This window comes from Hippocampus comes, unplaced genomic scaffold (genome assembly GCF_001891065.2).
Source record: "Hippocampus comes isolate QL1 unplaced genomic scaffold, H_comes_QL1_v1.1 scaffold111, whole genome shotgun sequence".
Taxonomy (NCBI): domain Eukaryota; kingdom Metazoa; phylum Chordata; class Actinopteri; order Syngnathiformes; family Syngnathidae; genus Hippocampus; species Hippocampus comes.
Genome location: NW_017805698.1, coordinates 1,877,011 through 1,902,380, shown reverse-complemented (window position 1 = coordinate 1,902,380; position 25,370 = coordinate 1,877,011). Strand labels below are relative to the sequence as shown.

General features: G+C 39.4%; 1 protein-coding gene across 6 annotated transcripts in view; it reads left to right on the top strand.

The window, feature by feature from the left end:
* thsd7ba (thrombospondin, type I, domain containing 7Ba) overlaps nt 1-25,370 on the top strand; it is a 168,248-nt gene that overhangs the window by 102,740 nt on the left and 40,138 nt on the right. For all 6 annotated transcript variants that reach the window (XM_019882540.1, XM_019882541.1, XM_019882543.1 and 3 more), the window contains 6 exons: nt 4,676-4,867; nt 6,539-6,767; nt 12,039-12,154; nt 15,361-15,493; nt 16,070-16,173; nt 20,832-21,023. In XM_019882540.1, the coding sequence (XP_019738099.1) occupies nt 4,676-4,867; nt 6,539-6,767; nt 12,039-12,154; nt 15,361-15,493; nt 16,070-16,173; nt 20,832-21,023 (966 nt within the window). The remainder of the gene's footprint in view (nt 1-4,675; nt 4,868-6,538; nt 6,768-12,038; nt 12,155-15,360; nt 15,494-16,069; nt 16,174-20,831; nt 21,024-25,370) is intronic.

The following is a 25,370-nucleotide window of genomic DNA, read 5'->3' as shown; positions in this document are numbered from 1 at the left end:
TGGTTCCCCCCCCCCCCCCCCGGGCTGGTCACTACTTGTCTTCATGTTTATTAATGATCAATTGAGCACCAACTGTTATTGTATGGATATATTTGATTTTTAATTAGCGCGTATTTTTTCTGTATTAGTTACTGATCCCATTAACCTCTAAGAGAGATGTGTATACTGTATAGCAAAATTTAGATGTCTTTTATTATGCATAAGCTCGATTAAAAATTCATTATTTAAAAACAATTAAACTACAGTTTCAAAAAAGTAGTATTACGTGCAACATTGTGATGAATGTATTGTGCGATTCTATTCATTATTCATTAAGTGGCCATCACTGCATTCATAGTCATAGAAAAGACTAAAAGGTCAGACATTCAGTATCCCTGCTTCCTTCTCTCCATCCTTAATTCCTTCCACCCTTTGTACTTTCCTTCAGTAGTTGCCCATCCACTAACTCATTGTCCTACATCATTCACTTAAAGTCTAATACGTTTTGACAGGCCGACAGGCAAAGGCGTCTTGGTGGATATGAGGTAAAAAGAATGAAATTAGCGAGACTCAAATTCGTGTGAAAGGATGTTGACATGTTGATCATCAGTGCACTTTTGATTGACTTGTGAGACTCCCCTCCAAGTGCAATGAATTGTTCTCGCAGGCGGCCACCTCGGAGCCAAGTCAGTATAATAATGGAAAAACGACAAGATAAAGGAGCAGTGAGGCATTCTAATTAGTTGGCTGAATCACCTCAGCTGACACCTCAGTGAGAAAAGATCACTTGCTTGAATCAACCTTGTCATCCAAGATATTTTTAATTCTTCGCCAAGCTTTTGGCCATGAGTGCAAGTCGAAAATATTTCCTTTATCACTACTGGAGTTCTATGCAGCAGCGTCATTACAACAACTAGACGTCAATCTCTCCCTTAGTTAGGGCACCACAACAGTCTCATTCGAAGGGGGCGTATTGTGCCCCGCCTGCCTCCCCCCTTGGAGGCTGCAGACTATATATATATATATATATATAGAGAGAGAGAGAGAGAGAGAGAGAGAGAGAGAGAGAGAGATTTTTTTTTGTTTGTTTTGTTTTTTATTTCATAGTAAACATGCTCAGGTCAAGTTCATTCCATTTTGGGATGCTGATCAAACTCCATATTTTTTTCTGATTTGTATTTTGTTTGATCCATTCCCAAAACAACCAAAATAACTTTTAGGAAGTCAGAATTTGCCACACTGAAACGTATACAAACTGTATGGACAAAATTGTAACATTTTAACATGGGTAATGCAAATGTGTGTGACAGTACAGATGGCCCTTGTGCAATTTTACTGATATTATAATAAAGTATTAAATTAAAAAAAAAAATAAAACAACCATAAAACATCCAGTAATGAATTTAATGTAGTGTTGCTGACAGCTTCTTATTAAAATTGAATGAAGACGTGACAAAAGAATGGTGACAAAAACAAATGAAGTCATAAATTACACTGATGGATAGCATGCTGTTTGCGTGTTGTGTCATTGCAGACAATCTAAAAATGTCCTTGTCAAGTAACTTGTTTCTAACATATTTACATGGGTCAACAATTTTGCTTTCTAATTTTATTGAACAAACAAATTTCTGTCTGATGCTTATAATTACAGGGCCTGACCGATTAATTGGCCATCTGATGTAATATTTTTTTGTAAAGCTGAAAAAAATCAGCCATTTTTTTTTAAACACAACATAAAACAAAAACAATGACATACAAATATTCCCTAATAATCCATATTAGTTGCAGTTTACCTACTGTCAACTCTTGGTTTGTACTTACCAGTCATCGAAACTGTATGGATGACTTGTTCTTTCATCAGTATCCTGTGTCAACTAAATCCCTACTTGTATTGTTGACTAAATTGGTTTAATTTCAACAGCATCCACCAATTAACAGCATCTACTCCAATTTGATTCTGGGGCCCAGCCACTAGAGACATTGCAGGGTTATTCCAGGTTACTTGACGGGAGAATGCCTCAATCTTAGCAATAGACAATATGAACATCCTCTTGATTACAATGTTTCATCTTTTCTCTTGGCCTTGCCTGCTGCTAATTCAATTCACTCCACATACGAAACATTGTCCTCGATGTAGACAGATCAGCAACCGCAGTGTAAAATGCCTGTACGTCTTCATCAGAGCCTCTTTGTTGATAGAAATTACCACTGATTTCATACCAATTCATGAACTGACACCTTCATTATCACAACATTGAGTGAGTTGATCATAACCGTATGTATTGTGTGCTCGTTTATAGGCCTGATGTGATTACGTGGTTCTGATGTAGCTATTCCTTTCGCGCTTTAGTTGATGCACTCTGGGCCTACTTTATCAGGTCCCATTCTATTAGACATGCAAGTTTAATTGGCAATCACAAATACAGTGGAAGCTCCAAAGTCATATCAAAATCCAGTTTCAAACTTGGTTTCTTGCTGACTGGCAGGGGCGGAGCTACAGGGTGGCAACCCCTTGTCACTCCATGGGGTGAAAATGTTGATGTCTAACCTTTTTTCTGCCGTTTTCACATTTTTGAAAAAATCAACAATTGATATGAATGAAAACTACAATTATCTTTTTTAGTAAGAAAGTAAGTAAAAAAACTTAAAAGATCATTCAATTCTTACAGTCAATATCTGTCACATACCTCAAGCACACCATAGCAGGAAAACATGGCTAAGAAGTAATTTTTTATCATAAAGAATGACGGGCGCATGCACGGCCACCCCTGGCCTCCCCTCACTGAGGTCACTCTTGTCACCCCACGGAAAATTCTCTGGCTTTGCCTCTCCTTGCTGGGACGAGTGGCCAAGAACTCCAACCTGTGTTGCTATTATGATTTGGTGCACATTATACAATTTTTACAGGAACGTGTTCCTTTTGAGCCCAATCCATCTGAATGCTTTTGTCTTCTACTTGAGCTACTATAATTCGTTTGGATCAGTCTGTAACAGGGATGCCCAAGTCCAGTCCTTGAGATCCCCTACCAAGCCTGTTTTAGATCTGTCCTTGTTCCCACACTCCTGATTCAAAGGATTAGCATCGTTATCAGGCTTCTCAGAGCTTGCTAATGAGCTGATCGTGTGAATCAGGTGTGTTGAAGGAGGGAGTGATCGGAATCAGGCAGAATAGTGGCTCTTGAGGACCGCCCTTGGGCAACCCTAGGCTGGAACAATCATGCAAATTGTTTAAATGGTCCAACATTTGACTGTGCCAGTAAAAGTATAAAGCCCACTTCAAAAAAATAAATGGTGATTCTTGATAGCTTTTCTGTGACCCGTCTTGATAGTCACCACAGTTCATTTTAAAGTGCCTTTTTTTTTTTTTTTTTTTTTTTATATATAGCTTTGTCTAAAAGGCCATCTGAGACAATTGGATGTGTTTATGTGCTTTCAGGCAAGGGATGAGAGGATTATCCATAACTACCTCAGTTAAAAGATTTATCGGTGGGTGGGAGAGCAGAACAAAAATCATTTCAATAGATATGCAGGCAGAGGCGGTATTATCTACCATTCCCTTTATTAATATTGCAAAAGGACCTCAGGGCAGCCATCTATTTACAGAGTTCCCTTACCCATGTTGTCTCTGTCTTTCATAGACGCACATACACATTTGTGATTTTAGATGTTAACGTTTGCATATTTCCTTTGTTTTTCATGGGGGGGCGGGGGGGATTATTTGCATGCGCGTCATTTCCACAAATATTGATTGTGTAATTTATTTTGCATATTAGCATACAGTCCCTACATACAGAGTCCGACAATAAGCCTCAAGCAATCCCGTGTTTTATTTTCCACGAGCTGACATATTGCATTTGTTAGTTGTGAAACTCGTCATAATAAAAATCAATCAATTCTTAATATGTCAGAAGTTTTTGTTCAGTAATTACCATAAGCCATTGCCCCAATGTCACCAGTGGGATTTTTTTTATTATTTTTTTTCCAATCTCTGCAGTAGACTAATGGCTCTGCTGTAAACACTGCAGCTATTTTAGTAGCTGTTGTGAGATCAGTGTCACTTTATGGACAAAAGGGTTCCATAATCCCCCAAGTTGTCCTCCATATCTTTGTAATGAAGTGATACCCACATCTCGCTTGACTGTTCTTCTCTTGCACCAAGGATATTCTCCTGGAGAGGAAATAAAACACCAAATTGGTTTCAAAACTGCCCTTGGGTTGTTATTGTAAAAAAAAAAAAAAAAAAAAAACACGTTCCATTATGTTTTTGGAAGAGTTCAAATCAGATCACGATGCTGCTCTGCATGAAAGTACATCCCATGATGGCTCATGTTATCGGTGCATCTTCACTCTTGAATAGATGTAACTTGAGAGATTCTGATGGCCCTGAAATGGGAAGCACTTAAAGAAAATTTCTGAATTGTGAAAATGAATCACTATTTCTTCATGGGAAGGAGTTAACTGGTAGCAGTTGTAAATATTCTATTAGTGCAAGATAAAGGCTGACATTCATACTGTAAAATTACAGCACTTCAGCTCACTCATTAGCCTTTGGATTACAATGAAGACTATTTAAGCAGGTCAGACCTTCAGCAAGATTTCCATATTATTTTTTTCTTTCATTTTGTTTTCTAAAAATGATTTCAGCAGTTAGTGGGTGACCATTTGATGTTTCTTTGATACTTTTCTTGTTGCCCAGGTGAGGATGTGCCCATGACGTACTGTACAGAGGACCCTCCACTGACCCAGGTGCCCTGCGAGGTGGCCTGTCCTGCCGACTGCGTCGTAAGCGTTTGGTCCTCCTGGTCCCTGTGCTCGCATAGTTGTGCCTCCAAAACAGCAGAGGGTCGACAAAGTCGCACACGCACTGTGTTGGCCCTTCCAGGAAAAGGTAACGCTGCTCACCTCGACATGATTATGTTTTCTGCCAGAGTTATGAATAAGTTTTTTTTTCCACATGCACATTTAGAGCTCTACTCTCCATCTGTCAGCAAAAAGCAGAAAGGTGATCATTTTGTCCCCCAAAACTTCACCGCTTAGTCCTAATGACACCTTGAGATGCTGCTGAAAATGTTGAATGTGACACCGGCTGGTGAACCCAAAAAAACCCACCGGGAATGTGTCTGACATTCTGTCACAAGTAAAATTCTCGCTGTGATAATATGGCCCTGCCTGCATCCTCCATTTTCCTTGCAGTAGGGCTAATTGCTGGACTCCATTGTAACTGTGTGTCCCTTTGCCAGGGCCAAATGGGTAACAGCATGAGATGTAAAGTGTCAAGGGCACAAACAGAACACAGTGCTTTCCCATTGAACCCTTAAATAATGGTTTCATTTTTCTAAGAAAGAAGGTCCATGAAATGCTTGGAATGAACTGCAATATCGATGGACTGAGAAACCAGCAGAAAAATGACAAATTCAGGCTCCTGAATGTAGTGAATATTTTTAATAGATGGAAGGAACACACACACATACACACACACACACACACACACACACACACACGCACACACAAAAAGCAGGATTTTTATATATATATAAAAATGTTTTTTTTTAATGGCAGAACATGCATCACGTGTTTTATTTTAGCTGTGACACGATGCCTGAGAAAATCTGCAATGAATGGAAAACATTAAAAGGGCATATCATGGCATCAAAACTGGAATTTTGCCATTCTGATTAGAAAAAAATTAATCACTTAAAAATGCCTGTGTGCCAAACTATATACTATGAGAAAATACAGTGCTGCCTGGAGATTCGAGATTTTCGAGATACGGTCAATTTTTTATTATTTTTTTGCTTTGACTTGAAAGCATATATTTGAGATCCAAACACTGTATGTTGGTGGTGAAATTATGTCACTTAACAGCCAGCATCAGTTTGGCAGGTACTGGACAGTTCCTCAAAAGGAGGCTCAAGATGATTTCATGCCAGAAAGAAAATGACACATTGACTGTTTAAAACAATCACACAACTTTGCCTTCTCCTCGCTTAATGCTAACACACACAGTGCAAAACAGCATATGGTGCATCAACCCATTTTGACAGACAATATGAATCATAGTCACAGGGACATGCAATTTACTGAGTCGCTTACAGTCATGAAAGTCTTCTTAGTTTTTTTGCCTTCACAACTATTTATACTGGCCCTAGGTGGTCATCTTATGCACACCACAAGGAGTGGCAGTGAACGAATCATGATATGCAAATTAAGATAAGATAAGAAAACCTTGATTTGACTCACAATGGAGAAATTCCCAATTGATGAATTCTTTACATTCTAGTTAATGATTTTATAAAGTACCATATTATCGAGTGCTATTTTCCTTAGAAAAACACAGTTGGAACGTAATGATGTCACGTTCATTCATTTCAATGGGAAATGATTATTTGATATACGGCTGCTTTGGGTTAAGACCGTGGCCATGAATTAAACTTGAACCTCGACTAGCGGTTGTCCATAAGGCTATACATGCAACCCATCTGCAAGTCAGTAGTTTAGCCGCCTTTGAAATGCATTCACATGATGTGCAATAACCAGTGTATACTTGTGTTTGGCACAGGTGGGAAGGAATGTCCAGGGGCTCCAGCTTTGGAAGAGTGGAGAGTTTGCAATGACCATCCTTGCCTGGTATTCTATTGGGAAGTTTCAACATGGGGACCCTGCATTCACGATACTGTGGATCTCAACCGAACCTATTTCCGGAATAGCACCGCTACCTGTGCTTTGGGAGCCCAAATTCGTAAAGTCTCCTGCATGAAGATGAATGGGGGATCTGTTGTCAGCAAAAGGTAATGCGATACAAGCTGTTATTTCTGTTCTCCTGAGTTACACACAATTTTTGTCGTATTCTACGTGTAACAGTTTAGAGTCTAATTTGTAAATTTCTAAATTGGAGAGAAATATATCTACAAAATATGAAAGCTAAATTACAGCACGCACTGCACCTTTTAAAGTAGAATGTGTGTTGCAAAATAAAGACAATTTAGAAAATAAAACCATGGAAATGTACAATTGGGAAAACAAGAATTACAGTACCATTAAAAAACACATTTCAGTGTTTTTCTTCAATATTAAAACATTTCTTGAGTTGTATATTATTACACCCTTTTGCCCACCTAACAACTTTGCACATCTTGCCATTTTTGTCAACTGGTATTCGCCAAGGATGGGGCCTGTGAATAGCAAAAAAATGGACCCCCGTTGAAATTTTTCCACAATAACCAGGCAGAAATGGGGAATAAAATCCCGTAACTGTCTCTGTCTTATGTGCTGTGTTGTATTATTTTGTCATTTTATGTTCACTGTTCTGTTGATGGCAGCGCGGGCACCCACAGCGGCTCCTCTCTCTCCTGTGGTTGAGAGGAAAGAAATTTCATCCGTGCTGTATGTTGCACAGAAAGCACATTTGACAATAAAGTTTACTTGAACTTGAATAACAACTGAAAAAAAAAGAATATTGAAAAAAAAATATATTGGAAAAAAAAATCTGCAAATATCTGTGGGTGGCAAACCGCCAGTCTTCAGGGGGCGACTGTGGAGCACATGATTTGAGAATTTCATCGATATTTTATAAGATAAGAAAACCTTTATTAGTCTCGCAGTGGAGAAATTCCCAATTCACAGCATTTTCAACCGACTATTTTCTTCTCTTAGTTTTCCTTCGATTAAAGTTTGAGGTATTAGATTATGGAGCCCAAGTGAAATGGTAAATTGTGTGCAGAGAGGAATATTGATTTATTTTTGCTCATTTGAGATATTTGGCATATTCAATTAATTCTTGGAATTGTAAAACTTTCCCATCAGGGATATGTTGTGAAACTGTTTTCCTTGACTTTTGACCGTTACAATTCCAAACGCTGTTGTTTTAACAGTGCTAATGCTGGCACTCGAAAGGCGCATAAATAATTGATAACATTTTGCCTTCCTTAGCTCCATGTATTATTGACAGTGCTCTAAACTGAATTATAGAAAGGATTTCTTACCCCTTACCCTTGTGCTATCTCACACACAAATACAGAGGGTGTAATGAAAGTCGACAATGCGGCAACAGGTTGTCCTTTAGCAGAGCAGATGCTAATGTAATACTCCCTGCATCACTTTTCATTAATCACTGATAATGCGGTGCTCTTTGTTGTTGGATTATTCATGTATATAAAACAATAGAATTGCCATTGGTTCAAACCTGATAGCAGTTGGGTCCATCAGAACTACAGAACACGTATTTCTCTGAAAATGAGGCGTGTTTTAGATAAACTATTAAGATTGAATTCGCTGTTTTGTCCGAAATTGAATTTAAATCTGTTAATTTGAAATATAGGACCCTCATCATATCTGTGAATTGCTCTTATGTAAGAAGCCGGTGCCTTCAGTTAATATTTGAGGATGTGAATCTTAAGACTGAACATTTCTACGAAAAAAAAAACATTGTGTTTCATGTTTGTCTATCTTTTCACAGTGAGCGGGTGCGGGCACTCATTGCCAATAATGAGGAGCTCTAAATCAGCCGTTCGAGCCAGTATATGAATAAGATGCATTTTCTGAGTGCAGGCATAGTGAACTAGCGAATTTCAAGATAACTGCAACTGTGCCGTTTAATTGCTCACAACACATCCCAAAACATCAGGAAAACTGAGATGATAACCAACTGTTTAATGTGTCGTACTCACATTTGAGTACGACATAGTTTTCACACTCTGCACGTGTTCAACGATGATCTTCAAACGTGAATACGGACATGTATTTAGAAATGACACTCAAAATTCACGTGACAGGGTTTTTGAAAAGAATCTTCAATTGAGTTTGTCTGTATTAGGCATTATATTTTCCTGGCATGTAGAGTTCAACCAGATCTCAAATGTGTGTACAAAATAGTCATGACCTTTCAAGAATCCAACACACATATGTTGACATTTTAAACCAGTTTTGCTACCAGAGACACAATAGCAATTGGGTGTCAGCCACAATGAAGGGAATTTTGAATTATTGCCTTCGTGTTCATTGGTTGTAATTTTCATCACACATTTTTTTCAAACAGCATTCCACAGATTTCCTGTTGTCCCATCCCTTGGGAAATTCGCATTTTAAACTGTTAGATTCAACATGCGTCATACACTTATCAAGGAATATGCACATGCACAATCAGGATCCTTTGGGCATGCACACATGAATGCCCCGAGCAGCGGGGGTTTCACTTGAGAGCACTTTAGCTGGCACCCCTCCATGCTGCAACAAGCCCTAAACTTTGGGCAGTGTTTTTTTTTTTTTTTTTTTGTACGCAGCCATTCTCCAAAGCCAAGCCAACTGCCCATAGACGGAGTTAGGATAAGATTTTAACCCTTCACTTCAACACTACTTTTTATCATTTGGGGTGATGGAATTAATTTACTGTCACCCCTCACTGGGATAAGTGAAATCTGTGAAGTAGTCACAGTCACCTTAATTTTTTACAATTATTTCGTAGATAATACTGCATTGACTGAAACCAAAGATTCAACTTTTTTTTCAGGCTCAAGCATGCAAAATGTACATATATATATATATATATATATACAAACTGTGACCTTAGGTTTTGTGTAAAATAGTGATATCCAGGTCAATTCCTTGCATAACTTGCATTTTTTTTTTTTAAGGATACAATTTTGTGGTATAGTTTTTCATTGTGTGTAAAAAATAACGATATCAGTGTTGTGTACAACTGCTGTAAATGGTTAGAGTACATTATATATATATATATATATATATATATATATATATAAAACGTTATCTTACAAACAACTGACAGTTTTCAGAAATACTGTCCAGAACGTTTCATCGACATTGTGGGTTTTTTCATGAAGAAAATTCTGCAAGCTTTACAGTGACATATAAAAAAAAAATGCATTCATTGTTTTTCATTGTTTTACTGTTACCCTGGGTTGAATAGGTATTCAGCACTAGTTTTTAGACAGCTACAGTATTTCTCATCGCTCTATTCTTGGACTAGCTGACAATATTCCCCAGCTGCCCAGTTGCACTGCTGTGCCCTTTGGCATGCATCACTGCAAAGAAGGAAGGAGGATAAAGTTGAGGAAGGAAAGTTGCATGTCGCTCCTTGTACTTGGATGTACTTTGATCAGGTTCTTGTGCCTGCTGACTTTCTGCTACTGGCAGAATGTGGCACCATGCTGAGTCTCTAGTGAGACCTGGATCTCAGTTGCTAGGTTGAGTAAAGCCATTTAGTGGGCAGGGGGAGGAAAAATGTCTGTGCCTGTTGTTTGAGTGAAAGAATGTGTGTGTGTGAAGCCGCCGGTGGATGAAGACATCAAAGCATATGATTTACTATACATTGCCGCGTGAATTATGAAAGGTTTCAAAGTTGCAGCATTGGCAAAACACCGCCAGCGGCCTGTCATAAATATGTGACGCAAGCTATGTGACAGCTTAAACAGCGAAATGATTTTCCATGAAGACAGATACATTGGTTAAATATTAGTGATGTGCTTTTTAAAAGCGATGACAATGCGGTGTGTCCTTGGAGGTGAATAACATGTTGGTGAATAATTTGCATAGGCTTGAGTTTGTCAGGTTTAATTAGCACGTTGCATGTTGCGAACTTTAATTGATTTTTGCTGCGGGAGTCCCTTGGGTCTAATGGCGCCAACGGCGGATTGCCGACGCTATGCTTGTAAACAAGGAAATGCACATTAGTGTTAAAAGAATTGCTGCGGACCAATAGACTCAGACCGTCATGTAGGCCATTGTTTATTCAAGCATTGGTAAAACTGCATTTCGGTAATTAATCAATTGTCCATATTAATGATCATTAAAGCTTTCCTTAGGGAGGCATTAGATTTCACCAATGACAACATTGGCATTCTATCACCTCATTATGATGCTCTTGGGATAATTGAGCCAGTGATTCCCAACCAATGTGTTGTAATACACTAGTGGGCTTGAGAGATCATCAGGGGTCCCGTGAGAAAAAAAAAAAATCTAATTTCACCTCATTTGTCCAAAAATGAACATTTATTAATTAGAAATATATCTTTGTGAATCTATCTTTGCCAGTGACATATATTGACAGGAAGAACAAGAGAATGCTATTCCATTAGATGACAGAAGTTACAATTAACCTGCATAGCTACCGGTTGCCATTCATACAAGAGAATACAGTAATAGCTTTGTGTTCAACCAGATTTCATACTGACCAAATCCATTTGTGGCTGGATGGAGATGGCATCATTAGCAGTATTAGACAGTAAGATGGTGTGAATGTAAGGATGTGCTCCTGGAGACAGAGTCCAGGGTGTATATTACCTCTCGCCCAAAGTCAGTTGAGACGTGCTCCAAGTCACCCGTGACACTAATGAGGGCAAGCACTTCAGATGATCAATGGTCGCGTGGCAGGATTGATGAATATAATCTACCGGTAATTTAAAAAATGAGATGTATGGTCAGTTTAAAAAAACGTATCTGGATCCAGATATTATTTTGCGCAACCACTTGAAGAAATAATATTGAGTAAATTCGCTAACCAAACATACCAAAATTAAAAGTTATTCATATTCTCTACTTTCCCAAGGTAACATAGGCCTCCAACTGTTCCTCTGAAATCATTCGTTCTGCATTTGTCCTCACACTATTACATTGGACCCGAACTCTTAAGAGCTAAAGGACCAAAACGTTTGAAAGTGTTTTTCTCCATTGAAAAAAAAAAATCGTACTTATTTCTAACGGTTACTGCTTTTGCTTGTACAATGTCCGTTTATCTCAACGCTACAACTGCTTTAATGACTTTATTGTTGCATTTTTTTCAGAGCGGCCCTAATACTCCTCTGCCAAACGGCATGTGTGAGACAACCGTATTTTTATTTTTTTTCCAATCAGTCTACATTTTGCCTGGGCTCGTACAAGCAGCGGGACAAATAATCAATCATGTTTCCTGTGGGGAGATGTGTGATGTCAAGGACAAGGCACTTGTTTCACTGCACTGTCCTGTTGCAAGCAAGACTCAGGACATTTATCACTCATCGCCTAAGGGATGAGTACAATATAAGACCACTGTTTGTGTGTGCGTGCAGATGCCCAGATTCTGCTCGTCCAGAAACGATCCGGCCTTGTGTTCTTCCCTGCGTGAAAGACTGCATTGTGACACCCTTCAGTGAATGGACTGCCTGCCCATCAACCTGCATGCCAGGTAACCTCGCACATACATTACTGAACCTATTCTAGAATTGTAATGTTGTATTTGCACGATGTCATGTCGAGAGTTTGAACTTTTGCTGTCGTTTTGAGTTAACCACAGTTTTCTCATTGTTTTGCTTATTTTTTTTTTTTTTTGTGTGTGCATTATTTCCAGCATGTGGGTAGGCACACGCGTGTGCACATCGTCAACTGACATTTTAATGACCTCAATTTCAGGGTAGTTTTTTATAGTTGATGCTGCAGTGATGTTAACTGATCTCCAATTCATATCACATTTTTCATTCATATTTGGAAAAGGCATGATTCTTATAAGACAATATTCGATTCCATTTGGGTCTTTTTCTCTTTATGTTATGGTTCCAAGACCCATTGAGTGGTGCCTTGGGATATGAATTTTCAATCCGAGCCCATTATTGCAACTTTTAATTAGTATCTCAAATCATTTTTGCCGACTGAAATGAATGGAAACACCATTAATCCGTTCCTGCCCCTCCCAAGAAAAAAACACTGTTTTTTTTTTTGTTTGTTTTTAAATAAGGAAAACCATAGTCTAATATTCTACTTTTTAAACATTAGTGCTGCTTCTTCTAGTGTCCCCATCTTGACAACCAATAGACAGTATAATACAGTCATGCTGTCAGGTTCAGAACCGAATCAAATAATGTTTTTTGGATCCCAGAAATGCAGGCCCAGACAAAATGCGCTAACAAAAACTATTTACAGAAAAGCGCATCGACAAAGTACAAACAGAAATCACTGGTCACAAGAAGCCAAGAAAAAACTATGCATAAACAAAAAGTGCTTGCAAAAGACAAGGTAATAGTTAAGCCAAGAATATAAATGAAATGACAAGAGTCTAATTACACAATGCAAAATAAAAGTGAGATCAAAGACAACATAATCTCGATACTTTTACTCGAGAGCAAAAGCAACTATGATGAGATCGATTGGCAACAAGGAACAGGTGGGCCTGCTGGAGGGAAACCCAACAACTGCAGCTTGAACAAAATCAAAAGGCAGACATGACACTTGCAGATCCAAAACAAAGAAGAATATTACTCCTGCTGTGACTCAGTTAGGTGCTGTCATGTTGTCATTTCATTTTGTCAAGAGAATTAAGACTATATGCCTGTGAGTATTGTCTAAATATGGTGTTCCACCATTTTTGTTCAAACACCCTTTACATGAAAGATTCTAAAACCACCACTGTTGATGTTAACCCACACTATGCCAATCGTGTTTTGCCTTGATTGTTGAATGAATCCAAGCAGACTTTCCCCAAGACAAATCTATGGCTCATATCTTGCAAGGTTCTTAACTCGGGTCATTCCTATCTCAAGGCACCACTGTTTCTGAATGATGTAGTGAAAATTCAACCTGGTATATTTAAATATCAGTATCATTTAAATAAGTATCTCTCCAAACGATTATGCAGTCTCATACTCCACCGATTTTTTTTTCTCTCGCTAATAGCTAATATATAATATATTACATTGACTTACGCATTACCAGAAACAAATATCTTCATGGAAAAATAAATAATCAAAATAATTGTGCCAGCAACTCATCTCTATAAATATTCTCTGGCTCATTGGTCCGCTGATGATGCAGTCACATTTCTTTTCACCATTTTTAACGTGATGTGATTAGTCCGTGGTCGTCATAATGTTGTATGTCAAGCAATTAAGGGCTGTGTGTTGCAGAAAATTATAGTCATGCACGGGCACACTAATCATTATCTCATCAACTTTGAATACTTGTTGTCGAGATATGCACTCAGAAGTTTTGACTCTGAAAATTTGGATTTTCTTTTTGCAGGAAGTTGCTTGTATTATAAAGTGTCAATAAACACAAAATACCACCTTTGGAAATTATGTTTGGTTGCTTATATCCTCTGTCATGACAACATTTGCCGATATCATTTGTACAGGTGGAAAGGTTCTTTCCCTTTCAGTAATGCCCAATCTATCAAGAACACACATTTATGGCATGACCAGCGCAATTAAATTAACAGGTGCATGCCTATGCCAAACATCTGTTGTTTCTATTTATTCTTGTTTGGTCAAGTGGCCTTCACAAGTGTTCAGTTGGGTAGCTGCTGAGGTTGTTGATAGGCCAAATTCGGTGCACTGAGCCTTGAACTGCTTTTCCACTGATTTTTTTATTTTTATTATTTATTTATATATATTTTTTAAATAAAAGACCTTCTTGAAGTTGCCCTGTTGCAGTGGGCCTTATTGAGATCAGATGAAGGTAGCATGCTGACTGATGGCGCAGACGCCGAATGAGCACTTTAGCATGGCTCATTCTCAACTGGCTAGTGCAAGTTACACAACAACAAAATGAGAGTTATTTGGAAAAAGGCAGTGGAGATTTACCACAGTTGACATGGTTTCAACACACATACTCGGTAAGCATTTTCACAACAGAGGAATAACCCACCAAGCACACATTTACAAATGTTTTGTTTGATTTTTAAACTCCACACAGAGTACCGTTGGAAGTAGCCATCCTTTGTGTGATCTTAATAGTTATTCCAGGATTTGTGTTTCTTTTTATTGATATTTATTTAATTTTTTAAAAATTATGAATCCAGAACCAATTCTAAGAAGTTACAAGAGAATAATTTTTTGTAGTTTTGACTGGTGTGCCATGATCATAAAATCATCAATTTGTTTTTTCCTTGTTCTGGGGATTAAAAACAATTGCAAGTGGGAAATGCCATAGCATGAAGGCTCACATTGGCACTGTACAAAGAGTTGGGAGCAGGTATTCAATAAGATCCTTTTAGGTTGTGTAGAAAAGAAAGTCAGTCCAGGAATCGGCCCATAAAAGCAACAACTCATACATTGAAGGTGTTTGGTTAACAGAAAATATATAGTTTTAGTCTGTCAAAAAATGACGTGGAGAACTTCTCTGTTGTCCCTGAGCTGGACACATTTGCTTTCTGGATTGAAAAAATGTGTATGCCTCATTAGAGAGAGAAAAAAAAAAGATTTTAGTTCTAATTCCAAAGGCTGCATATTGTGCAATGATTGAAAGTGTGTCCTTCCAACTTTCATTTATCAGTACCAAATTTGGTACTGATAAATGATTTATGAAAACTGATTTACCTATTAAATTTGATATTTTCTAAACACAATAGGTTTCCGATTTTTCCAAAGCCTGTCAATCAGATTTGTATTTTTTTTCCAACAGAAAATGCCACATCTGCGACACAGTCTCGGCACCGGACTATCATTCAGAGGTCCGCGAATGGAGGTCAAGAGTGCCCTGACACTCTTTATGAAGAGAGGGAGTGTGAATCACTCGCAGCATGTCCAATTTACAGGTAAACCACACACATTCTTCATATCCCGTTGCTAGTTAGCTGCGCGGACCCACGACCTTCTTTGCCTATTGATTTCTGCGAGGCATCCATGTTGATATATCGACTTCAAGCTTTGTGGAGTGTTAAAATCGATTAACTGGTTCAAGCCCAATTATGAAAACACAAGCAAAGTGAAAAGCATAACAAAAATATTTTGTTTACTCCCAGCCATGTGGGAACCGCTCGTCCTTTGAACTCCCAAGTGTTTTTTTCTTGTTTTTATTCTGTTTGGCATGTTGGCAGCAAGTGGCCATGGATCAATTGTTAACCACCAAAAAAGGTAAATGCCTCTCATATGAAAGGGAAAGCACGGCAAAAGTGAATAATTATTGGAATACCATAAAAAGGTTTCGTACTTGTTTATTTCGTGCAGTCTTCACAAATGCATTTGTTTTTACTGTTTGTATTGTCGTCTTGCCCACGTTTTCTACATGGGGAGGAAAAGGGTTTGACAATCAATTCGAAACCCACAAAATTGCCTGCAATGTTGCTTGAGGGTTTACGTTTGTTTGATTGTTTGTTTGTTTTTCCATAAAGATGGAGGACACACAAGTGGCACGCCTGTACCTTGGTTCCTAATTCCGTCCAACGCAGCTTATCTCAAACAGCAGAATCCTGCGGAAATGGGTTAGAAACAAGAGGCAAGTCTTTCTTTATCCCCACAAGTATTTGTCTTTCAGTACTCGTTAGCCGATTTTCAGCTTCTCTCTAGTTAACTGTCTTTATTTAATGAGTCCTAACGGTCCTTTCATAACGGCTCCTTTAACAAACAACTGATGGCGCCATAAAACACGGAGGCAATTTGTCCTGAGAGTGTAATAAGATGAATCTTTCTGTCTGTTGTCTTGACGATCTCATCACACCACTGGTTCCTTATTAATGGAGCAAGCCGGACGGCCACAGGCGCATTACCGACTGAGAGATAACTTCGACATGCAGCGCACGCACACACACACACACACACACACACACACACACACACACACACACGCGCGCACACACAAAGTCCCCAACATACATCCTGCAAAGGCGTTTTATGAATACACTCAAGCTTTGGTCAAATGTTGGGGACAATAGATAGGAGTGCTAAATTGCACAGTTGTTTGATTTCACTGGCACTCAACTCCTTCAAGGTATCTGCGGTTCTCTAATACTTTTCTATAGATTACACTACAGCAATGGCTCCACCTTTGTATAACCTGACGGCTCGGTTTATAACACACGGCAGGTGCGTTTAATTACTTGAGCCAACAAGGATGACGGAATATATGCATAAAAAAGGACTTTATTTTCATGGCAAGCAGTTTTCTAGCCTCACTAATTGTCGTTTGATTGTGCAGAACTGATTGTGACCTTCACGTTTGTCAAATGTGAAACATTGAACCCTTTGTTATGCAATCGGACACTTGGGCGCACCAAAGTGCTTCAAGTAGGCTTAAGTGGCGAGCGCCAGTATTAAGGACGTATTTGCCTGAACAAGTAGTTTTCTGAAGAACCATTGAACAATGGTATCCCACGGTTAATGTCACTTTAGCGTTATTATGACCTCACAAAGATGAGCACAAATGGGTCTCCAAACTGGCTTGCACAGTTACAGTAATGACGCTTCCAGTAGCGAGATCTGCGGCTTTAAGAACTTAAAATTTCAGCTGCCATCTTTGCTGTCTTCCACCTAACCTCATAATTGATCGACATTTATCAAGTGACTCAATGCGACTTTTCCAGGAAATAAAGGCAAATGAAGCAGGTGTAACGCAATCCTCCTCGACCTTTAGCAATTCACCTTTTCAATATGATTAAAAAAACCTGTGTTTAAATACCTTTGACATTTCAGACACTTGTCTCTGTTCGCGTTTCTGAGCTGTGATGTTAATGATTCTTTTTTCGACCTCTGTTACGAATAGATGGCACAGAGAAGCACTTGACAACATCAAAAATAAATAAAAACTATACCAGGCGGCCCGGTGGTCGAGTGGTTAGTGCTTTGAATTCACAGTGCAGAGGTACCGGGTTCGATTCCAGCTTCAGCCTTCCTGTGTGGAGTTTGCATGTTCTCCCCGTGCCTGCGTGGATTTTCTCCGGGTACTGCGGTTTCATCCCACATTCCAAAGACATCCATGGCAGGCTGATTGAACATTCAAAATTGGCCCTAGGTGTGAGTGTGAGCGCGAATCGTTGTTTGTCTCTGTGTGCCCTGCGATTGGCTGGCAACCGGTTCAGGGTGTGCCCCACCTACTGCCCGAAGAAAGCTGGGATAGGCTCCAGCACGCCCCGCGACCCTTGTGAGGATAAAGCGGATCAGAAAATGGATGGATGGATGTTTGCTGCACTCAAAATAGCTCCTGACTAATTCTTGAGTAAAAAGACACACTTATCTTGATTCAGTTCGATTCAGTCTGATATGATGCACTCACACTTTTGAAATCCAAACCGATTTTTCAATTCAAATCATGTTTCCTTAGAGCCCTAGTACGTGTACATACAGCACAGCTCCTTTTGAGCCCTGCTAAGATGTCCACACTTGTCATGACCTTTGTTGGGACTGTCGCCTCTGTTAACATGGCTGCCACAGTGACGCATGTTTTATCTGCTCGAGTCTACTGTGGCTGTGGCCAATTTCGTAGGCTGCGTCCTCCAAAAGCCAGATTTGAAGGCCAAATGATGTAACTTCTTGAGTGCCTTGACCACATGCCAGTGCCCAAATTCGCACGGCCTTGGAATCTAGCCTTCAAATCTGTCCTTCGTTTCCATGGAGACGGCCGGTGAACAAAGGCTGCTTCAGAGCACACTTTCATAGCCTACACTGCTCCGCTCTTGTTCGATATCACTCACTGCCGCTCTTCTACAAAGTTTTTTCTACCTGCCGAGAACATTGCCGTGATTTTGCGGTGGTACAGACCTGTCCAAATGTGCCACAGATTATGTGGTCCACGGAGGCGACATGATGGGAAGCGTCCGAAATGACCTTTCGTAGGCTGGGTACTACGAAGCCTCCGAATTTGAACAGAGCTTGTTTATGTATGGCAGAAGACATACGTCTGTCGATGGCGCCACAGCGCCATTTACTGGGATATTCTAGAACTGACAGACTTTGAACGGTACTGTATAAAAAGATGCTTTGAGTGGACTGATGATTCTGAGTCTGTTAAATCGAGGTTGATATGATTTCTGCATCCTTTAAGTCACTTGCATCTCAAATCATCGCTCTTCATTGAAATGAATGGGAATGTCATTAATCCATTCCAGACCACCCTCAAAAAACCCATTTCTGTTTTTTGTTCCCCCCCCCCCACACACACACACACACACACACACCCCTTATTTAGCTGACCTCCAAAATGACAGCGGTATGGGAATCAGAGTCATTCGGATCAGGAGCAGGATGGGAGAGGACTTCGTAATTTTTTAACTATGGTCCTGGACTATGAGGGCACGTTTTGTACCTTAAAACCACCAGAATAAATGATATGGCCTCCCTCCTGAGTAGAAGTGAAACTGTCTGGTTGACTTTCGAACACCATATTAATCACACCCATGATCACATATTACTTTACATAGTTTCATGTCACAATATGCTATGGTTGGATGAACATGAAGATCAAATTTGATGGGATGAGACTTAATCTAGATGGAATACCCATATCACATTGTGATTGAAAATGTAACTGGCTTTGGCTGATATGAATAGAAAGGAACTTCATTAATACATAGTAGTTCAAGAAGATTCTCCCCCAAGTTCTATAACATGAGAAAACTCTGGAGTGTGAACCTTTTCAAAGAGTGTCCTTTCAGCGATTCCTCTAAATTCATCACCTTTCCATATTCGTGTATAATTAAAGATGATCCCTGTCTGTGGGTGAGATGATGTGAAATACCACACACGTGGACTTTGGCAAACCCGAGGCTCAACAGATTCCATTAAAAATAGAGTTGAGGGTTCAGTTTTTGTACCACTCAAATCTGCTAACAAAAGGACATTAGGGTTGAGAGAGCTAATGACTTGGGTAATACTGCACGAGGGGAAAAAAAAAAAGTTCAACTGGAAGACATTGAAAATGTAACATTGTCATGTTTGTGATGTCAGACATGCTGGGATAGCAGTGAAAAGTATTTCTCTCTTGTCTATTACTTATGGGCGTACATTATTTTAGGTCTGGCCATCGTTTGAATTTGAACGATTTTGGTTCTGATTACGGTTTTTCCATTTGAGTCCGGTTACGAACTATTCTCTATTCCGATTCGTTAAAAGAAAAAAGGGAAGAAAAAAAATGAGGGAGCTAAGCAGAATTATCTTTAGATAAAGCACATGAACTTCTTTATTTTCATGTTGTTGTTTTTTTGTTGTTTTTGTTTGGGGTGGGGGGGGGTTACTGTTTGTGAACTTTAATTTGAGTTACTCAAAGGGCTATTTTTAAACCATGACATACATTTTTCACAAAAGCAGCCTAAGCAGTCTTTCTAACCAAATGCTTTATGTGCACCGTTTATGCCTGTACTTTGTATGGAAAGTATATGCTGTTCATCCTATCAGCTAAATATTAGCTGATCTTTTGCATTTGTGTCTTTTACTTTTACACGTTTAGTTACAGTTTAACTTGTTGGCTCATTGTTGGCCTTAAACGTCCACGATTCTGACTTCGGACCCCACAAAGGGCAACCGCCGCCATCGCTACTGAATGAATCCTCCGAGATTGGTGATGTCATCATTTTTTGCCAGTGATCGTATAACGGGTTGTAAGAAAGGACATTGGATAACGGCTCCCCAAAAATTCTCTGTTTCAACATTTCTATTTCACTCGTGCTTTTATTGTTTTTGAGGACAAATTTGCACATTTTTGCAAATGACTGTGCTATCAGCCTCATTTTTGGCTATATACTGTCTAATATTTCCGCTCACTTGGAGCGCAGTACAGCAGTATCACGATACAGGGTAACAACGCGACACGCTTCATGATATTGGTTCATGTTGTGAATATGATATGAATCAAGTCCTCGTTAGCACACCGTTGTTGTCCCTGAATTAATGGCCATAACATTTTTCCGACAAAGAACGCTGCCCTTGTTCCTCACTGCCAATCCTGTGGTCCCGCTGATATGAATATTTTAAGACTTTTGGCAAGCAGGAAGCCTCGTGTGACGATAAGTGGTAGACCCTGGTGACCCAAGCGACAATAAGCGGTATAGAACATGGATGGCTGGATGATTGGATGTCATAGGATTTTTATGACAGTGAGAACGCAATTACCTATGGTTCTGTCAAATGTAATCAGAGTAGGTATTTATCCTCCCATATCGGCAGGACTCAGTTGTGTTGGGGAGAACGACGAGGCGGCCAACCTGACAGAGTGCCTGCGCTGGGCTGGTCCTTTGCCTGCTCAGATCCGAGCGTGTCGAGTGGCTTGCAAGGATGACTGCACTCTTACGGCTTGGTCCAAGTTCTCGGAGTGCATAGGATGTGGCAGCTTCCAAAGTCGCAAGCGCTCGCTCACAGGTAAGAGTGTCACCTTTGAGACCAGGTTGAAGTGAATTTTTGTTGATGTATTGAACATGTTTACCCCCGGTTATTTAGCTGATTGTGTTTTCCCGCTCTCCAAGTCGTTACCTTGGGTCTTACATAGCATGTAATCCCTGATTTCAACGCAGATGGCCGAATCGGAATTACATGCCGTGTTTGCAGAACAGTCTGGATACTATTTGTCTTCATGAATATTTGAGCCAGTGCCACCGGGGCTGTAGTAAACACACCCTGTCTCTTTCGATAATGCTCTTCAAACCCAACTCATTAAAATAGGCCCGAGTTCAGCAGTAGGTCATCCCTGAGGGCCGGATATATGTGCCACAGTTTCGCGCCATTGTATCTACTTAAATGTCATGACTTTGTTTCCTCATTCTACACTTGTGAGGCTTCAAGGTCATTACAATTGACAGAATACAAGCTAAAGTTTGTCAGACTGTCAAATAGTTAACTTTTTAAAGTAGACATTTAGTTCAAAAATCTTCTTCCACTGACCTGAATATACCATAATTAAATACATTTTGAATGCAGGGAATGTCAACTACATGGGAGAAATGGACTTTGACTTGTGTAGCACTCTTCTACCTGCAACTGGCAGTTCTGTATCTTGCTCAAGTGCTTGGAGTGGAACCCACAACCTTCAGGTTGGGAGACGACCATTCTACCTCCTGAGCCATTGACAATTTTCTTGAAAGCGAAAACCATTAATTTGGTGGCAAATAATAGTGTTTTCTTTGAGAGTAATTGATACTCAGAGACGATGGCACACCTACAATTAGTTTGACAGCAAATTATAGCTGTCCGAAGGCCTCTGTCACACATCAGTGCAAAGCAAAACATCGGAGCCTACTGCCTCTCTTGCTTTCTGTGAGGATGCTGCCACTCTCGATCAACAATTTGGACTTTTGAGTGAAAACAGTCAATAACAGCCTGCTTGTCTGATGATGTCTATTATATCCATCGTCGAGCAACCATGACTCAACATGTGAGTCTTCTGTTTAAAAATGAAAGAGGGGCAGGTTTATTGACTGGTGCTTTTAGGCAAAGCGTTTTCATGTGCATGTATGCATAATATCCTAGATACCGGTTCCCTAAACTTGACTCTGAATTGCTTCATTATCTTGTAAGCTTCTCAATCACAAAGTCACATTTCAATATATCTCGATGGAAGCATTTATTTAATGCATTTGCTTTGGGTTTATGGCAAAAATTTCATGCCTGGTTTTTCTCCACTGCAAGAATATTTTATGACATTCATTTACATAAATGTAGAGAGAGGATAAAATTTATTAGTCACCTGCATTAGAGCAGATGGATTTTGCTACATGGTTATATGAAGGATGAACATATTGTGTGAGAAGATAGCCAAACTTGCTCTGTTGCACGATCACTGTCAAGTATGTCAGTATGAATGTTTTACTGAGTCGATGCAAGAACGACTATTGTTTGTATTAATTGCTGGCAATCGTTGGCAAAACTACAGCATGACCTCATGGTCCACTCAATGGTGAGGAAGTCTTTTGCATATGTTGTAAATCAATAGACTCATTCGTGGTGTAGATAGGCGGAGTTGGACTCTTGGGCCAAGCTATCAATGCAAGTAAAATAAAATTAGCAAAATTCACAACATGTCTTGTTTTTGTTTTTTTGTTTTTTGTGTGAAGTCAGAAAAAAAAAAGGACGCAGAGTTCGTCAATGACGTCAATGTGACGTCATTTGACAGTGGTGACACCATGGAGTCACAGACGGTGAATGGAAAAACATAATTTGCAAGATGATAAACATGTATTTGGCTTTATTTATTTCTTATTACATTAATTTAGTTATCACGTGATTTGTACCGACTGCGTGAAGATATGCTGTTATCTCCCTGAATGAATTTATTTGGTGAAATGAATGAAGTGCTTTGGAGATAAGATATTCCTTTATTTATATTAATTAAGGAAATTGTAAAGAAGGTTTGCTGGAGGGGAAAAATGTGTTGTGATGAACCAGAACAACAAACAATTTATCAGAATCACTCATCTTTGCCGTTGACATTCGCCTCAACCGGTTTGAAGTCGCAACTGGGGCAATCCGAGAGGGATAAATCTCACTTCCGACTTTCCATGAATGCAGCAATAGGTTTGGTTTCTTTCTCTTGCTGTCAGTTGACGTGTTTTTTTTTTTTTTTTGTCATGCTTCCCTTAGCCCTTTTTTTTCCCTTGTATAAATTAACACTTTGAATTTAGATTTGTTAGACTTTTTTCTTTTATGTGCCTTTTTGTTTTGGAAAATCAATTCATGTACAGACTCCTGCACTCCTTGCCTGATTGTTTCCATTTTTGCCACACTCCACCACTAAAACCCCCGTCATCTTGTAACAGAAAGCTCAGTGGGTACTGTTGATCAACAGTTCGGTGTCATCTTGATCTCATGCTGTCAAAACATGACCAGCATGATGAAGAGGACTGCTTCAATGCTAATGCTAATTGAAACACAAAATGTTTCAGTCATTCACAGATCAAATATGCCGTTTAGAAGGGCTGTTGTTCTACTGCAAAAGGTTTTAGTGCATTTCAGGTTCATCCTGAAATGTCACCCAGAAGCCTAATATCCCTGACTTTTTCTGAGTGGTTTTATTTGCATCGATAGCTTGGCTCAAGAATCTAACTTTGAGAAAGTAGTAGTGTGTTGTAATGATTGCGTTTCTAACTGAGCAGATGGTATTTAAGAGAGAAGTGAGAGAGAACGGCTTAATGTTCCACTTCATTAAAAAAAAAATAAATAAATAAACATTCTTTTACTACTCCAAAAAATAATTTAAAAAATAAACCCATCACGACCAGCTGTTGAAAGCTCAATATGTGCGCAATGAGATAGTAGGGTATCTTTTGAATATTTTTGAATTTGACTTTTTATTTGGTCTCCCGTAGGAGAAACTTGTCTCGGAGGACAGGCCCTCCGTGCTTCTGCATGCATTGGGCAATACATAACCACATACAATACACAACATACATTGGACAATACATACAGTACAGGACAATATAGACTCTATACACGTTGGACAATACATTACAGGCATATGCACACCCCACACTGCCCTCATGTCCTTCTGCTTGTCTGTCTGCCTCCCTCTAATTGTTTGTTAACTAAGCTGATAGCATGCGGTGTGAATGAGTTTTTATATTGGCTTGATTGGCGGAGAAGAGTCCTATACCTCCTTCCTGAGTTTAGGAGCTCGAATTGGGAGTGTAGCACATGGCAATGATTGTCTAAAATGGTGTTGGCCTGTTGAATAACGAACTGGACATATATGTCCTGGGGAGCTGAGGGCTGCCCAATTACCTTCCCTGCTGTCTTAACCAAGCTGGTTATCTAAGCTTTCGATTTAACAGTTGGGTTCCCAAACCAACTGGTTATTCCAAAGCGCAGGACAGACTTAATGGTTGCTCTATAAAAGATCAACAAAATGCTTCTGCCAACTCCAAATGTTCGGAGACGTCGCAAGAAATGAAGGCGCTGCTGGATCCTCGAACAGACATTTGATACATGTGTCTGCCAGTTTAAACCTGCCGTCCATATAAATCCCCAAGTATTTGTAAGAGGAGACCTGCTTGATGTTCTTGACCATTTATAGAGATGGGGCTATGCCATAGCTCGGGGGCCATATTGATTTCTAAATTTGACAGGTGGGCCGGGTCAGCACAAGATATGGTACATATAAAAAAACGTATATGTTGACAGTCCATACCAAACATCAACAGAACAAAAGCATTCAAGTATTACCATACTTTTTTTCATGAGAACAGTGAGATAACTATGGTATATGTCCGGTATGAACGTCCAAGTACGGTATGTTAACAACATACATTGGTGACAACACAAGCAACAAAGTGCAACAATATATTGTCCAAAAACTGCGGCATACAGTACAGGTACAGTATATGAGAAAATATAACAAAGGTAGGACTATTTGGTCCAAAATGAGACGAGTAAAAGACCTGGTGGCTTTCTTTCCACTCACTCACTGTCTCGAACTCGACCTCCCCTCGATCACCACACAAGACAGCGTTGCTCAGCTGATTAGTGATGGGAATTCCGGCTCTTTTTAGAGAGCCGGTTCTTTTGGCTCGGCTCACTAAAAAGAGCCTGCTCTTTCGGCTCCCAAATGGCTCCTCAGTTTTTTTGTTGCTTAAATTAATTTAATACCAAAAATAATGTAAAATTATGTGTAAAATGAATTACGAATGTAAAAAATATACAGTATATCAAATATTTATTATTTATATGGCTTTATTTATATTCTTCTGAACATACTCAACATGGCGTACAACATGGAGT